Below are 16,409 nucleotides of genomic sequence, written 5' to 3' on the forward strand. Positions count from 1 at the left end.
GATTAACCTGCTCAAATAACAGAGTGAATGAATGTATCGTGAGTCATTCCTGATAAGCAGTGTTAATAGCCCATTAATAGTCTTTAATGACACCAACTGGTGTTAGCACATGAAGCATTTATCATAACCTTTATTTGCTAAAACATACTATTAACTATAACTTCATAATTTCCAACCACATAGGGAAAAAAAAAAGCTTAGTACAGCTTTGTCGAAATTAAGTTACGAGTTTTTTACATTGCCAGCAGTAGGAATCCCAAGGGTTTTTTTTGTTGTTGTTGTTGTTTTTTGTTTTGTTTTGCTTTGGTAAGGAAATAGGTTTGTTTCATTTCAGTTTCCTTACTGTGTAGGAGAGCTGCTGTTCCAGGGGAGAGGTATTTTATGGGAGGTCTGAACGGGTTTAAAGAAAGAGAATTCACTGCTGTTTAACAATGGATATTTAGTGCAAGGGCATGTTTGTTCAAGCGGCCCTGCTGAGCCTCATCGCTCTCTGGAACCAAGTGGACTGGGTCCGCACGGGGAGGAGCCTGACAGTTCTGGCAGAGGGCTCCATTCACCATAAACGTGCAGTCCACACGAGGGACGACGTGTACAGTCATGGCCTCCTGCAGTCTGCGTTGAAGGCAGTAATCCCCCTGTTGCCTGCATCTGCTGGAGGTCGTGGGCTTGGAGCATGGTGTGCAGACACCAACCTGTAGTAATAACCTGACTGCCAGATGCCTGCTGTGCGCCAGGCACGGCTCCAAGCTCTTGACGTGTATTTTCTCATTTATTTTCACAGTAGTCTATTAAGATGCATCTTCGTGTTATCCCTGTTTTTCCAGAGAAGGAGCAAGGCACAGAAACCTGCCATAGCTTGTCCCTGGTCTCAGATGCAGGCTTGCTCCAAAACCCCCTCCGTGATCACTAGTCTATGCCGTCATCAGTGAATCTGGCAGCGCCGTTAGTCATTCATTCCCGCCACTTAGAAGGAGGGCAGCCAATCTGGGATTCCAGGTTTAACACCAGAAGATCATTTACATGGAATAACCTGTTCATATTATATGCACAGAGCGATTTTTGTTGTTGTTGTTTTTAATCTAGATTCAACAGCATATTCTAGATGCATTTTCTTACCTTTTTCTATTCCAGATTGAGAAATCGGGCTGATAGGAGAGGATATGATTCCTTTTAAGGTTGTTTTTTAAAGACTTTTAAACAAATTCCATTATTTGAATGTTTCTAGTGTTCATAGAGTTCAAACTGAATAATCTTATGCCATAATTCACTCATGTGATTGGTCCCTAAACGTTTTTCCGAGGCAGCCCCAAGGCAGGATTTATTTGGTAGGGGTGGGGAGACATCTAAAAGTCAGGAGGACTGTGATGCTTTGGGCAAGTCCTTTCCATATCAGCCTGCTTCCGCCCCAGCGAGCCCCTGGGGCTGGGGCGCAGAGCAGCCAACGGGGCTGTGTGTGCACAGGTGCGCGGGAACATCTATGCACGGGCAGGGCATGAAGTTCTCTCTGCTTCCTCCTCCTCTTCTCTAGGATACAGAAGTTTCCAATCAAATCACCCTTGTGGAAGATGTGTTAGCCAAGCTCTGTAAAACCATTTACCCCCTGGCTGATCTGCTGGCCAGGCCACTGCCCGAGGGAGTTGATCCTCTGAAGCTTGAGATTTATCTCACGGATGAAGACTTCGAGGTAAGCTGGTCTTCCTGGGGGCTGGCATTTAAGCACTCCCAGGGTTTGGCTGGGAGTGCTCGTCCTCACCCACAGGGCGTTTCTCCCCATTTTGCAGTTTGCACTAGACATGACGAGAGAGGAGTACAACACACTGCCTGCCTGGAAGCAGGTGAACCTGAAGAAAGCAAAGGGTCTGTTCTGAGCGGGAGAGATGCTGGAGGGACCTCTGTCGTCACTTTCAATACCACTGGACCAGGGAAATGGGTATTTTTTTTTTCTTGGACTGGTATTTAAAAAAAAAAAAAACAACAAAGATTTTTTAAATGAGAGTTTTCCAAAACCTGAAGTGATCAGCTCTACTGCTTGTCCCGGATTTGTGCATTTTGTAAATGTTTAAGCGAGCCCTTTGGAAACGTTCTTTCCATGATTCAGCAGGTAATGTTAATAAAGGCGTCCCCCATATGCACATGCACGGCGGTTCCCGCGCTGCCCGCCGTGTCCTGTGGGCTGCCTACCTTGTTTTGGAAGGAATTCTCTTTCTAAAGCGTTATTTTGATAGTTTGTGGGTTCTAAAATATATATATTTATATAAACACCATTTAAATCAAATACATATTTAACAAAGCAGTATGTATTCATTCACTCTTAAGATTTGTTTTTCTTTTGGTGTCAAAATAATTTTAAAAGGTAGATGGAGTCGCTTCTGTGGCGTTAGCTCGGGCACCCCTCCGTATTTTCACACACGTTCAGAAATGTCTCCTTCAGCATTAGGTCTGACTTGTTCTGAGTGCTGCTTCTGGTGCTAAAATGAACAAATGAATTTGTACTTCCTGGCATGGGCTCTGAAGACTCTGTGCAAATCCACCTCTCAACCTTAATATCTCCCCGAAATGTATAGTGCCTTGTTTTTATGTACAGTTTATATACAGAAAAGTTTGCTCTGCATTTTTTGATGATGGTTTGGAACACTTATCTCCAATTTTACTCTCAAATGTAGAAAGGAAAAAAAAAATCTCAAATTTCTAACACCTGTTGTAAACATGAAACATGTCATTTTGCGATACAGAACTCCAAAATAAAAGCTTCAAGAATAAATACAGTAATTGATTGATTCACATTGGATCCCAGGCATGGTCCTTTCTGAACAATGTGGGGTTTTCTTTGTAAATGTTAACCTAGCATCAGTATTTTTTTTTTTTAATTTGACAGAGAGAGAGATTACAGGTAGCCAGAGAAGCAGGCAGAGAGAGAGGAGGAAGCAGGCTCCCTGCTAAGCAGAGAGCCTGATGTGGGGCTCGATCTCAGGACCCTGAGATCATGACCTGGAGCTGAAGGCAGAGGCTTTAACCCACTGAGCCATCCAGGCGTCCCAGTATTTTTCTATGAAATATTAACCACTATAACTTTTCATTTAGTTTAGGGCCAGATTTTTTTTTTTTAATAGGGTTATATAACTAAATAGATTTTGGACCTGTAACATTCGTTCTGAGTAGTAGACTGAAGACAGGTTTTTGCAAATCATCCCTCAACTGAAGCTTTTTACCATGAAACTGTTTTTGCATTTCTTACTTAGGATCTCAGTGTCTTTTTAAGAATGGGAAATCTAAAAATGAGAAAACTCCCCACAGGCTCCTATATTCATAAAATCCCACAACTGTGGTTTTGAATGAATACCAGAGACCTGCTGTGAATTGTTGTCCTACCCACCCAGCCCTGTTTTGGTCTCAGTCTTAACACATCACATAATAGCACATTGGCTTTACACATTGTCACTTAACGTTGCTTTGTGTCCTAACCCTGGGACTCCAGGTCAGCATCCTATTACCCGCTCTCTGGCCCACCGCTTTGAGACTGTGGGATGTTGGACAGTCACTGAACTTTCCCACCTTGATTGCCTCAGTTTGGGGGAAAAAAAAGAAAAAGAGTCAATACTAACTATCCTGCCCACTTCTGAGGATTGGTTCTTGGGGAGGATCAAGCAGAAGCTCTTTGGATATTTCAAGTGCTGATGCCTGCCGGTGTTGATGTTTCCATTACAGGAGCTGAAATAGGAAAGCTTTGGCAGTGAAGTATAGTAGTGTAGTCACACACCGCGGAATTACAGATTAACCCAGAATGAGTAGAACCTTCCAAAGAAATCAAAGTAGAGGGAAAGGAGACGGGGGCATTCAGAATTAGTGTCCCGTAGGCGGAACGCAAAGAGGAACAGGGGCTCGGAGCAGGTAAGCCAACCGGGCGAGTTTCCAAAGGACAGAGGCAGGGCGACCGTTCAGAGTCACCCAGATCCCTGCATACACAGACGGGAGCTCGGGTTGCTGGGAGGGCTTCAGTGGACAGCCTGCTGAGGCAGCAGATAAGATCGGTGTCATCAGCAGTGTAGACAGGGTGCCGGCAATTGGCTTCCTGCCTCTTCTCTGTAAAGGAGGTGCCCATCTCGTATACCTACTGACTTCCTATTTGCCTCTCTTCATCTGAGTCATTTCCTGCATCTCTTTCCTGCTTACAGACCCGGATCCTCTCTTCCTTGGTTTTTCTACTGCTTTTCCCTTCACAGCGGCAACTTTAGAACTTTGCATACGGCGGGAAGGACCCAGCCTAAAAACTGGAATTGCTGAATCTGAGCAACTCAGCCAATGAGTTGCTCCAGCGTTCCACGGAACGCCTTTCTCTATAGCCGCTCCAGAAGCAAACCACCCTGGGGTCCGTGTATTAAACACGGCAGAGTCGTGTAGCTGTCTTAATTTTTGATTTTTGAACCAAAGAACTTCAGAAAAGAGGAGTGCTTGTTTGGTTTAGGATTGCTGTCAGAGCTGCAGTGGGACACAGGACTACCACGTGTGTTCTGAGGCGATGGAGGAACTGCACAAATGCCATCAGTTTCCAGAGGACAGAGACCACTGTCCCTGTTCCTCTTAGGCCGTGCACAGGTCAGGGTCAGGGAAATCTGGCTCAAAGATCCACATCTTTCCCTCCTTATTTTAAAACTTTGGCCCCACGTTTAGAGCTCCCATTTTGCTAAAAGAAGATGCAGTCCAGAAACAGCTTGACAATCTATATCCATGTTGGTCTTTAGTTTTGTCATTTTTCTTTTTTCCTGATTATAAAAGTAACACTTCTGTCCATACAGAGACTTACACATGAACGTTCATAGCATTATTCATAATAGCACAAGCCCACAAACCCAGTTGTCCACTGACTAGAAATGGATAAATATGGTGTGTGCATGCAAAGGAATATTCTCTAACGACATGGAGAGCGAACTAATACACACTTCCACATGGTAAACCTCAAAAACACCGTCAAGCCAAAGAAACCGGTACGAAAGGCCACCTGTTGCTTAATTCCACGTATATGAAATTTCAGAAAATCCATTCAGAGAGGAGATCTATGGTGGCTGGGGAAGGAGGTAGGAGGGAAGGTTGCCTGCAAAGGAGCACAGGGATCTTTTGGGGGAGCGTGATGGAAACGTCTCGAACTGGACTTTGGCGATGGTCCCACAACTCTATAAATGAAGTCCTAGGACTTTATTGTATACCTTATACAGGTGGGTTTTCTGCCATGTACAGGTCGAGGACACTGATCAGTCTTGATCAATGTGAAAAATGCAAACATGAAAGTATGATGCAAATAACAGGATGCAAACGTAATATATAATTTAGGAATTGAGAGTCACAGGTGTCCCCATGGCTAAATAATCACTCATGCTGCTCATGAACGCAGTAAGGCAGACTAATTGGGACTATCACAATAGGTATATAGGGATCCTGGCGATGAGGTGTAGGGGAGAGAGATTGGGCTCAACTCCAGATACAAGGAAGAGTGGGAATTTATAGCCAAAGTCAGTGGAGAGAAAATGACTAAGAGGAAACACGAGGGAAAGGGGAGATCTGGCTACACTGACCTCACCAGATTCTTGCTGAAGCCAGGCCAGGGTGACCAGACAGCACCAGGGGATGGTGGAGAATGACGAACCCCATCAGATCCGAGGGCAATGGGATAATGAGGAGAGGGCAGGGGATCTGACTAAACCTATCTGACAGGATTTGTGCTAAAACTGTGCTCTTGGAGGACACGCTCAGGGACAGGACCTAGTTGGGCTCAGAGAAGGCTGACTAAAGTTTGGTCAAGGAGAATATCTTCATCCCCACTTCTCAAATCCAAGTACTTCAATAATTTGGCTTATGTTCTTCTAGATTTTTCTTTGCATCTATTAACAGAGATGTATGCTCATTTTTTTTTTTTTAAAGAAAAAAGTCACAGTTGTTCTCTGCCATCGTATTTTTCTGTTAACAATAGGGCTCCCACGTTGATTCTTCGATGTCTGTCTGAGCGTGTGTGAGGCTGAGGCCACCTGGGCCACACTGCAAAGGCCTAAGCCAGCAATCGTGGGGGCCCAGCTCCACCACCCCACAAGCATTCTCCAGTCCTCGCCGAGGATGGGCAGCATAAAACTGGGGCCCAGAGAAATGATCTAGGGATTTGTTTTCATGGGCCTTCCTCAATCCCCAGTCCAGAGTAAGGGCCAGAAGCTTCCAAATGGGCCTCTGTACAGAGCCTCGCTGAACAGCAATGACTAGTGAGTGACTAGGAAGTGTCAAGGGGACAACAGAAAATCACAGATCAAGGTAATGATTCAAACGCAAATGATGGGAAATAGAATATATACAATATGGCATTGGACCCAAAGAAAAATTTGTACCTTACTTCTAAAGAATAAATGCGTTGCAAATACTTGCTCTTTCTGCACCAGAAAAGGAAGGCTGGGCTGCTCCAGACGATGAAATTAGAGGTAACCCAAGAGTTAGATCAGAAAGATGCACTTGCAAGGGGAGAACATTGGAGGTTCTCAGTTCCTGTATGTACACCACGAATGTGCTGAAACGCCACCCCCCATGCTCACTGTTCGAATGCACACGGTATGACCTTGATCCTTAAGGATTGGGGGGAAGAAAGAGGAACAGATCAGGATCCCTTGTTTCTATCAACAAACTTGTCCCCTACTGAGCTTTTTCCCTCATGCTGAGTTTGAAAAAAAAGGCTACAGAAGTAGAAGTGAATGCAAGCTGAAGCGCAGGCAGGCAGTGTCCACACTGCCTCAGCCCCAAAACACCTGCACAGCCTTGCCGCACCGGCGGGACATGTTTCTGTCACCAAATGCCACAGAGCTCTGCAAGTCTCTTAACGGATAGATTGGAACTGACTTGCAGTATCTGGAAATTGACATCAATTGCCTGTTATTAAATCTCACTGAATTGTTAAGCCCAACCTTGCCATCCGAACACCATTTTAGCATTCACTCTGAGATGGTTCTATCTGGCTGTGTTATCTCCGTCCAGGTAAAGAAATACTAAACCGCCACTGAGCAAGGAGCCTTCTGTGTAAGTGGAAGCAAAGAAAAAGGAAAGGGGGCAGGTGGACAGATAAGCCTAAGCGGTCCTTTTTGGTTAGTGGTTTCTCCATATTAAAAACAAAACAAAAAACCCAAGCAACTAAACAATGCATTTGAGGACTGTTGGACATGCTTAGTGCCCGAGCCCATCTGCAGGGAAGATTATAAAACAGGCACCCTGCCTCCCGTCCGGCCGGGAATAATCAAGTTCCCTTCTGGACACTTGTGCATCCTGAAGGAGGTGACCATTCTGGTTTTTGAATCACAAAGAGTGAGCATGGAGCCCTCACTTGTCAATGATGACATCTTGGGATCCCAGGGGGGAAGCACTGTTTCTCCTTGTAGGCGGGAGTCTTCCCACAGGTCGGAGCTGACTGCAGGGGCAGCCACGTCATCTGCCAAGGTGCGTTTCTAGGCTCACATACTGGCTACTCCAGACCTGTCGTCTTTGGCAGCGGTCCATATTCCCCCAGGAGCACATGTGTTTACTGCTCGCTCACTCAAGTATTTATGGAGTGTGTGCACTACGAGGGGCTCAACAGAGAAGATAAATATGAGCTACAGCAAGGCTTAGATCCCACAAGGGGCCTTCCAGGGAAGGGGAGAATGATGATAACTCAACACAAATTATCAATAACGATGAAATGGGAGTCTGGCAGGGGTTGTACTGTGTACCCTTTCCCCCCAAAAGAAAGCTACGCAGGGTCCTAACTCCCAGGATCTCAGCATGTGACCTTCTTGGGAGACAGTCTATAAGTAATCAAGTTAAATGAGATTATTAGGGTGAGCGCCACGCTGATGTGACTAGTGTCCTTATATGAAGAGGAAATTTGGATGGAGAGAGAGAGGGAAGACAGCCGTCTGCAAGCCAAGGAGAACAGCCTCAGAAGAAACCAGGCCGAGGTGCTGACACCTTGACCTCAGACTCCTAGCTTCCCGAACTGTGAGACATTAAGTTTCTGTTGTTTGAGCCACTCAGCCGGTGTCACAGCCGGCCTAGGGAACGGACACAGAGCGCACACTGGATCTTCCCGTTGGAGGGAAGGGGGAGGGGGAGGAATCAGGGTAGCTTCCTGGAGGAAGTCCCATGGGGTAGGACTGGAAGGGCGGGTAGGATTTCTCACAGCAGCTGGGCATGAACCCATCAGGCAGCAGCTCCAGAGGGGAAGATTCGGAAAGGGAGATGTAGAGAGAGGGGGCCCACAAGTCTCCCCGCTACGGCATGGGCAGGCTGGGAGAATATCAGGGTCTCATGGATGCAGCGACAGGCGACGAAGGGAGATGGATGCTGGAAATGAACAAGCTGACTGACCCAGCAAAGGACACGTTCAGATGTGGGGAGGATCTGGTCACACCACCTGGGACTGACTCCTCTGGTCTCTAGGAGGTGTTAGGCCAAGCGGGCAGCGTCCCTTTCTCACAGTGACCTGGTGCACTTGTTTCCAGGGCTTGCTGGTCTCTCTGTTCTGTCTTGTCTTACACCGTGTGCTAGCACTTCTATCTTGTACCTTTACGTTCTCACAATCAAAGGTGTTGACTCTGCTCAATCCCCTTCTAGTCTAATCTCATAAAGGTATTTCTGAAATCTCTGGCAGACAACACAGTATGTGGGAAATGCTGGCATAGGGTTTTTACACAATAGTGTGTCTTTTAGAGTTATCCTGCGACCATGAAGGAGCTCTTAGAAGAGCTTTAGTCTTAGAAACTACTCAAGAGGACAAGACATGATCCTGTTGCACCAAAAATATTTAAGTTTCTGAATCTTGCACTTCTATTGCTTTTTTTTTTTTAAGATTTTATTTATTTGACAGACAGAGATCACAAGTAGGCAGGGAGACAGGCAGAGAGAGAGGAGGAAGCAGGCTCTCCACGGAGCAGAGAGCCCGATGCAGAGCTAGATCCCAGAACCCTGGGATCATGACCTGCCGAAGGCAGAGGCTTTAACCCACTGAGCCACCCAGGTGCCCCTTATATTGCTATTTGAAGTGTTAAATGTAAGCACTGTTTAAATATTGGTCCTTTTTTTTTTTTTTTGCTTTAAGATCCATTAACTTTTATTCCATCAAAACAAACTCTTTATCAAAGTATGCATGACGTCTAGGCACCTTACAATAATCATAAAATTGCTACTAGGAAACCAACTATATAATTTTTATAGCAACATTACAATATAGCAATACTTCACTTGGTACTTTAAAAAATAGACCTCCCGGGTGCCTGGGTGGCTCAGTGGGTTAAGTCACTGCCTTCGGCTCAGGTCATGATCTCAGGGTCCTGAGATCGAGTCCCACATTGGGCTCTCTGCTCGGCAGGGAGCCTGCTTCTCCCCTGCCCCTGCCTGCCTCTCCATCTACTTGTGATCTCTCTCTCTCTGTCAAATAAATAAATCTTTAAAAAAAAAATAGATCTCCCTCTCTCTCTCTCTCTCTCTCTCTCATATATATGAGATACACACACACACACACACACACACACATATCAAACCCTGGAAGATTGACTGGGCATAATGTAGATAAAAGACTAAGGCATGGAAAACTTCAGGGGTCCAGCGGAGAAGGAAGACCTGGCTACAGCAAAGGCAAAGCAAGACCAGACCTACATGAGGTTGTCTGCGCTCCATCCCTGTCTGATTGTGTTGAATAATCAAGACCAATGAAAGACCATTATCATCTCCATTAGGAGGCACTCAGGAGAGCAATCACATGCTCAGTCTTGTACCAGGTGATTTCATCCCATCCTGGGAAGCAGCCCCGTGAGGTGCTCATCATCCCTATGGTACAGAGAAGTAACTCGGAAGCCAAGTTCCTGCCTGTCTTCCCGTTGCCGGGAAATGGTAGAGGGTGAATTTGACTCTGCCTGATTCCACTGTACCCCCTGCCTCCACACGACCGGAAGAAAGCAGCTACCCGTTCTCACAATCTCTGACCCACCGTTTGACTCAAGTATCAGAAAGTGCCTCAGTTTGCCCACCTGCTCCCTCCTCCCTCATTGCCATGGCCATTGGGAGCGAAGATAACTGGAGGGGCTGCCGATGCCACAAACAACACGGGAGGGAGGACCAGTCACACAGCGAGGAGCATAGGCTCCCAGATTTGCAACCCCAGCCCCATCTCTTCCAGCCCAGGAGCCTGTACAAGTTCCTTAACCTCCCTGCGCCTCAGGTTCATGGGCTTGATGAACCTGGCACCGCCCTCCACAAGGCTGCCTGGAGTAACAATGTGTGCAAAGTGCCGTCCGGCCACCAGACATGTCGATGACAGGGGAAAGTTGCCATGTTGTAAAGCCATCACCCATGCCAGCCAGAGCACCCAATGGGAAAGGTTCATTCGAGAAGTAAGCCGGGGAACCCACTGATACTTGCACGACCTCGACATTCAGGCTCCCTGGGGGCTTAGGCTGGGCCCAGGACTCCCCCAGGAGGAATTGGGGGACCATCACTGCATAGGAACTCCACCGGGGACACGGCATTACGCGGCTCGGCCCACATCCAACACTGCCCTTGCTTGAGGGATGGCAGACACATCTTGGAAATTGAAAGCTGCATCACGGATAGTTTTAATGTCATCTTCAGTAGGACCCCAGCCAGGGTTGGCGGTGGGGAGAAAAACAGGCCAGCTTCAAGGGCCACGCAGGTGGGTCCTTCCAGCCCAGGCAGGACTCTGTATGCAGGGCTCCCCTCTAAAAGCTGGGTGGGGCAAGGGAGGCTTCCTCGTCCCCATGTGCTGAACTCTGCCACTTCCCAAGTTGTGGGAGAAAGACTGGGGCCCTCTTGCCCTGATTCCAGCCGCAGCAGGGTTTTGCCTCACTTCGCTCTGGGATTCTGATGGCCATAGGCGCCTGTGGACAGGCTTCCTGAGCATGATCCCACTCGGCGATTCTTGTTTGGGGTCCCCAGGGGGGCAGCAGGTGGGAAAGGAGAAGCCGAATCACCCTGTACTCTAGGAGAAAGGATGGGTAGGCCTGGAAAGGAATTCCAGGTTTCCATTATCCGGGAGAACAGATGGAGATTATTTTTTTTTCATCTCTGTTCTCTCGGAGAGAGTAAAATATTCCGATGGCATCCCCACCACTGTTTTGGGGACCCGGGTGGGTGCCACGGCAGGTGACCAGATGCCTTACGTGGGGTCGTCATGAAGCCAGGCTTCGTGGCTGCACCAGACCTGGCCACACCAGACCCCCCGCCCCACCACCCCCAAGCACGTGCACTGCCTCAGGGAGAACAGTGCTTGCTACACAAACAACTTCAGACAAGTGTCCAGAAACCCACCCCTGGTGGGGCCTTTCCCTTAGCCCCACCCACCCAGGCAGGAAATTTCTTCAATAACACAGATTTTCACCCCAGTCAGAGGTTTGCTGTTTATATACAAATGGTCCTTTGATTGATATTGATTCTGAAATTTATATAGATTTATATTGATTCCAAAATAAACTGTCAGCTGCATTCTCCTGCTGAAGAAGCCAGGACTGGGAGCTGGGACTGGCCAGGGAAGGAAATGGGGAGATGACAGAGGCACAAAGCCGGCGACAGGCCCAGACTGGGACGAGCTGTATCACCAGAAGGTGGCGCTGTTGCTCACCATCAGCCTCAGAGGAGCCCGGGGAGCGCCCCTGGCGCCCTTCCCCTGGCAGCTAGAGCCAGTCCTGACCCACCCGGGTGGGATAAGACCTTCCCAAGACCCTAGTGGACCCTGAGGAACACCCCCTTCCCTCACGGGTGTGTTTATACCCCAAAGAACTTGAGTCCGGTGACCTGGAAAGAGGAGTCCCTATCCTGTCTCTTCTCAACCTGTCTCCGACTGGGGCTCCAGGAACATTTCCAGAAGCAAATCCAGAGACGCCATCAAGCAGTGAGCAGCGAAAAATCGCAAACACCAAACTTCCCAAAGACAGGGGCTTCTGGGGGCCGGGACAGCCTGGCTCTAAGGACCTCTCCCCCGTATACACATTTTTTTTTTTTCGTCTTTAAATGTCTTCCCTTCCCCGCTTCTGTCATCTGTAGGATGAAGGTGATACCTTTCTTAGACTCAATTAGTTAATGTCAGGAAAGCTCTCTGCTGATGAAAAGTGCTAAATTCTATTTATCAAATACTTAATTAGCCACCGTTGGGGGATGATCTGTAATCATCTATTCAATGTGCTGAATAACCAGAGAAAATGGCACGAACAGAAAAATGATTCTAAATACAGGTTTTCATAGATTCTGTGCCTGTCGGGACAACGAGAGAGACTTTTCAAATTAGCTCTCCATTTCCGCCCTGGCTCTCGGGGTCCTGAGGAGACAGTCTCCCTTTCCATTCGCCTGGTGCATACGACCGCCCCTCCACCCGCCCCGCTTGGCCCTGGGCGTGTACTGGGCCCACCTCCCTTTCCAGTCCGGAGCTCCTCTCTGTCCTGGCACGTCCCCTTCTCTGTCCTACTCAGGGTACTTCCCTCACGTCCTGTCTGTCACATGCCTTTCCCCTTGCTGCCCTGGCAGGGGCTCTGTGAGGAGGAATTAGGTCACACAGGAGATGTGGGCAAGTTCAAAGGAAAGATACCAAACCCGCTGAGAGTGAAGGTGACTCAGAGGCATTTCCAACTGCTTTGCAGCAACATGGCCCAGTTACTTTCAGATCAGGGCTCCCAGGCCACCAACACCATGCTGTTCTACTTGGGCACGCAAGCCTCTAAAAGCAAAATCCCCGCCCCCACCCACATTCATTCATCCTGCACATCTGGACTGAGCACCTGCTGCTAGAATAAAGACTCTCCCAGACACACACTTGAAATGGTACCAGTGATGGCCTTGGACTTACTGCTAAAGCGAAATATTCAGAAAACTAAAAACAAAACCCTCAGCCAGATACATGGTGAACATGGGTGACATTTGGGGGCCTCCAGGAAGCAGTCACCAAGACATGGTGAGACATGCAAGACATTTACTGGGAGGAACATTTATTGGGGACATGCAAAGAGGGGGAGCAAGAGAAGGCAGAGGGAGCCTCCTGATGGTGATGGAGGCTGGACAGCCAGGAAGGGGGGAGGGAGGAAGGATATGGGAGAGTCAGCTTCAGCCTGAAAGACAGTGCTGAGAGATTTTTGGCCAGCCCGTGGGCAGCCCTAGAACCAAGGCTGCTCTTTTGAGGACATCAGCAGAAAGGGTCAGGCCCTGAAACCACCTGGGCTGGGTCGCTGGCCAGACCTGATCATGGCCTGAAGGCCTAGAAGCCTGGAAGCTGAGCGGGGAAGGTGGGGGGAGGAGGGCCACTGAACCAAAGGCTTAACTACAATCAGTAAATGGTTAATGATGGAACCACCAGACAAGACAGTAACGTCCGTTTGGGAAAAACTAGGAGAAAAAATAGAGAACAGCTACATATACGCAGACACGTGTCTGTTCCTGTCTATGCAGAGGGGGGAGACGGTGGGGAAAGGAGGGGGTGAATCAGACTTCAAATGGGCTCCTGTCCCAGGCAGTAAAACTGCTACCGCTGGCGATTCCTCTTTTGTATCAGTCAGAAGTCACTGGCACCTCCAGTGGACAAAAATCATTCTCAGCTTATCCATTTCCTACAGGCTAACATGTACCATTAGAGTCTGGGTCCTAATCAAAGCTGTGATCAGACAGGATGGCACTTCCTCAAGTGGCCCCGTGGCTGGTGGCTTTACCGGGGGCCAGTCCGGCTGCCAGTAGCCAGGAAGTCATCTTTGCACGTTACTTCCAAGTTTTGGCTAATCATTACTTCCTTGGGAAGCTTACATTCTAGTGGGACGAAGACATAAGGAAACATTATTACATGTAAAACATTCCATGGCGAATGCCAGCCCCAAGAGGGGTACTGGACTCAGCCTAGATTGTGGGGACACAGGGCTTTCCCAGGAAATGGTGCATGATGGGAGCCAGACGGCTGAATGAGTTAACCGGGTGCCAGGGGCTGGGTGGGAAGGAAGAAGCAGGAGAAATCAGCACCAAGGCTCTGAGCGGGGGGTGCGTTGGAGAATTACAAATTGTTCATTGGGCTGAGGGTGACCAGGGGATGGTTCTGGGACTGGAGCAAGCAGGAGAGCTAGCGGGGACACAGGTACAATGATGAATTGTCTTGTGTGCCAGGCTCAGGAGTTGGGGTTTTTATCCTGAATGAGAGGAGGAGACACTGAAACATCTGAAGGGTCAAGGTTACTGATAAAGCCCACTCTGGCTGGAGTATAGAAAGGGAGTTGGAGGGCACTGAAGGTTTAATAGCAGGCAGGACAGGGGCTGTCATGATCTAGGTAGGACGTGATGGTGGTCCAAACTAGGGTGACCCTAGGGGTACCTACTGGATCCTGGGTCACACACCCAGGCTATGGGGACACTTGGTGAGCTGGGCTGACCTGGACCTCCACCTATGCAGGTTACCATCGCTCTTCAGAAGGCCTCTTGGTCAGCTAAATGAAGGATGCCAGGGCTGAGAAAGAGACACCTGGGCCTCAAAGTCCTGTGCAGCTATGGAAACTGTGCACGGGCACGCAATCAAAATTAGTCTGACCACCCTACCACCATTCAGTAAATATTTACTGCTCACCTACTGTGTGTCAGGCCCTGTCTGGACTCTAGAGATACAAAGAAGAATAAGAACAGATGCTCTCAGGAGCTTTCCCGCCAGTGAGGGGCACATGACAATCCATAAATGCAAAGTGACTTTGTGTAATTTCACGAGCTTTCTGCATCTGTGGTTTGCTGTGCCTCATTAATCTTGGGAAGGTTGTCTGCCATTATTACTTCAAATATTTGTTCTGCTCCCTGTTCTTCCTTTTCTCCTTCTGGTATTCTGATCATGCGTCTGTTACATCATTTGTAATTGTCCCATGGTTTTTGGCTGTTCTGGATTATTTTTTCCCCTTTAGAGTTATATTGATAGATCTTCAAACTCACTGATTCCACACTCAGCTACGTTGAGTCTACTGATGAACTCATTAAAGGCGTTCTCCAATGTCCAGCGTTTCCTCTGAGGCTTTCTTATCTCTCTGCTTACATTCCCCAGCTGTTCCAGCATGTGGGTCGACTTTTTCCAGCAGAGCCCTTCACAAATTAATCATCGTTACTTTAAATTCCCACAGTGAGCATTCTTAACATCTGTGCTATATCTGAGTCTCGTTTTGATGCTTGCTTTGTCTCTGCAGATTGTGTGCTTTCTTGGGTTTTGGTGGGGCTGGTTATTCTTTGGTTGTTGAAGGCAGGAGATGCTATACTGGGTAATGAGAACCAAGGTCAATTGTCCTCTTACGAATTTCTAATAATTCTGCCAGGAGTCGGCAGATTTGGCTAATGTTTTCTATGTCTATAGGTGCTGGGGACTCTAGGGTTCTTTTCTTTTTTTATATTTTATTTATTTATTTATTTGACAGACAGAGATCACAAGTAGGCAGAGAGGCAGGCAGAGAGAGAGGAAGAGAAGCAGGCTCCCTGCTGAGCAGAGAGCCCAACGTGGGGCTCAATCACAGGACCCTGAGATCGTGACCAGAGCCGAAGGCAGAGGCTTTAACCCACTGAGCCACCCAGGCACCCGGACTCTAGGGTTCTTTTTTTTTTTTTTTTTTAAAGATTTTATTTATTTATCAGAGGGAGAGAGGGGGAGAGAGCAAGCACAGGCAGGCAGAATGGCAGGCAGGGGCAGAGGGAGAAGCAGGCTCCCTGCTGAGCAAGGAGCCCGATGTGGGACTCGATCCCAGGACTCTGGGATCATGACCTGAGCCGAAGGCAGCTGCCCAACCAACTGAGCCACCCAGGCGTCCCTCTAGGGTTCTTGTGTTTGCTTTTTTGTCTTTCCTCTTGACTTTGGGCTTCCCTAAGTACTCCTCCTGAGAGGAGGAGGTTAAGATATGGTTGTTAAGATAAGGTTGTTATACTACCATTCCTATAGGGAGCCTATTAGCCCTGTGGGTGTAGAGAAGGAGGAGGGAGCTCTAATCTTCCAACCAATCTCGGGCCTACAGTGGGCCTGTGCTTCCAGTCCAAGGCTTGGCTTTCGGGAATGGTGAGGCAGGAAGGTAGAGCAGGTGGGGTGGGAGGGCTGCTGTTCCCCTGGAGGCAGGCCTTTGTTATGGAGAATGCTCTGGTACATTCACCAGGATGGCTCTTGCCTGACCCCAGCCGGAGCCAGGGACCTTCCCCAGGCCTTCCCAGGAGAACATGGTGAATTCCTACAGCTGGAGCCCAGAAAGCGTGGGGTCTCCCAAAGGACTGGCATCCTCAGGAATTCGTGCTCTCGCACTAGTCCACACGCTGCCTTCAGCAGTTCTTCAAAATGTTTGTACCAGTTCATGGTACCTACATTGTACTTCTTTTTAGGCCCTTACGTATTACGTATTACGTATTCTACCTTCGAGAACAGT

The 16,409-nt window shown here is 48.2% G+C and overlaps 1 protein-coding gene across 11 annotated transcripts in view; it reads left to right on the forward strand.

The window, feature by feature from the left end:
- Positions 1-2,781, forward strand: part of SVIL (supervillin) — a 121,084-nt gene extending 118,303 nt beyond the window's left edge. For all 11 annotated transcript variants that reach the window (XM_059404341.1, XM_059404340.1, XM_059404334.1 and 8 more), the window contains 2 exons: positions 1,529-1,684; positions 1,782-2,781. In XM_059404341.1, the coding sequence (XP_059260324.1) occupies positions 1,529-1,684; positions 1,782-1,868 (243 nt within the window). In that variant the 3' untranslated portion in view covers positions 1,869-2,781. The remainder of the gene's footprint in view (positions 1-1,528; positions 1,685-1,781) is intronic.
- The last annotated feature ends 13,628 nt before the right edge of the window (positions 2,782-16,409 follow it).

The sequence above is a fragment of the Mustela nigripes genome, chromosome 6, assembly GCF_022355385.1.
Source record: "Mustela nigripes isolate SB6536 chromosome 6, MUSNIG.SB6536, whole genome shotgun sequence".
Lineage (NCBI taxonomy): Eukaryota > Metazoa > Chordata > Mammalia > Carnivora > Mustelidae > Mustela > Mustela nigripes.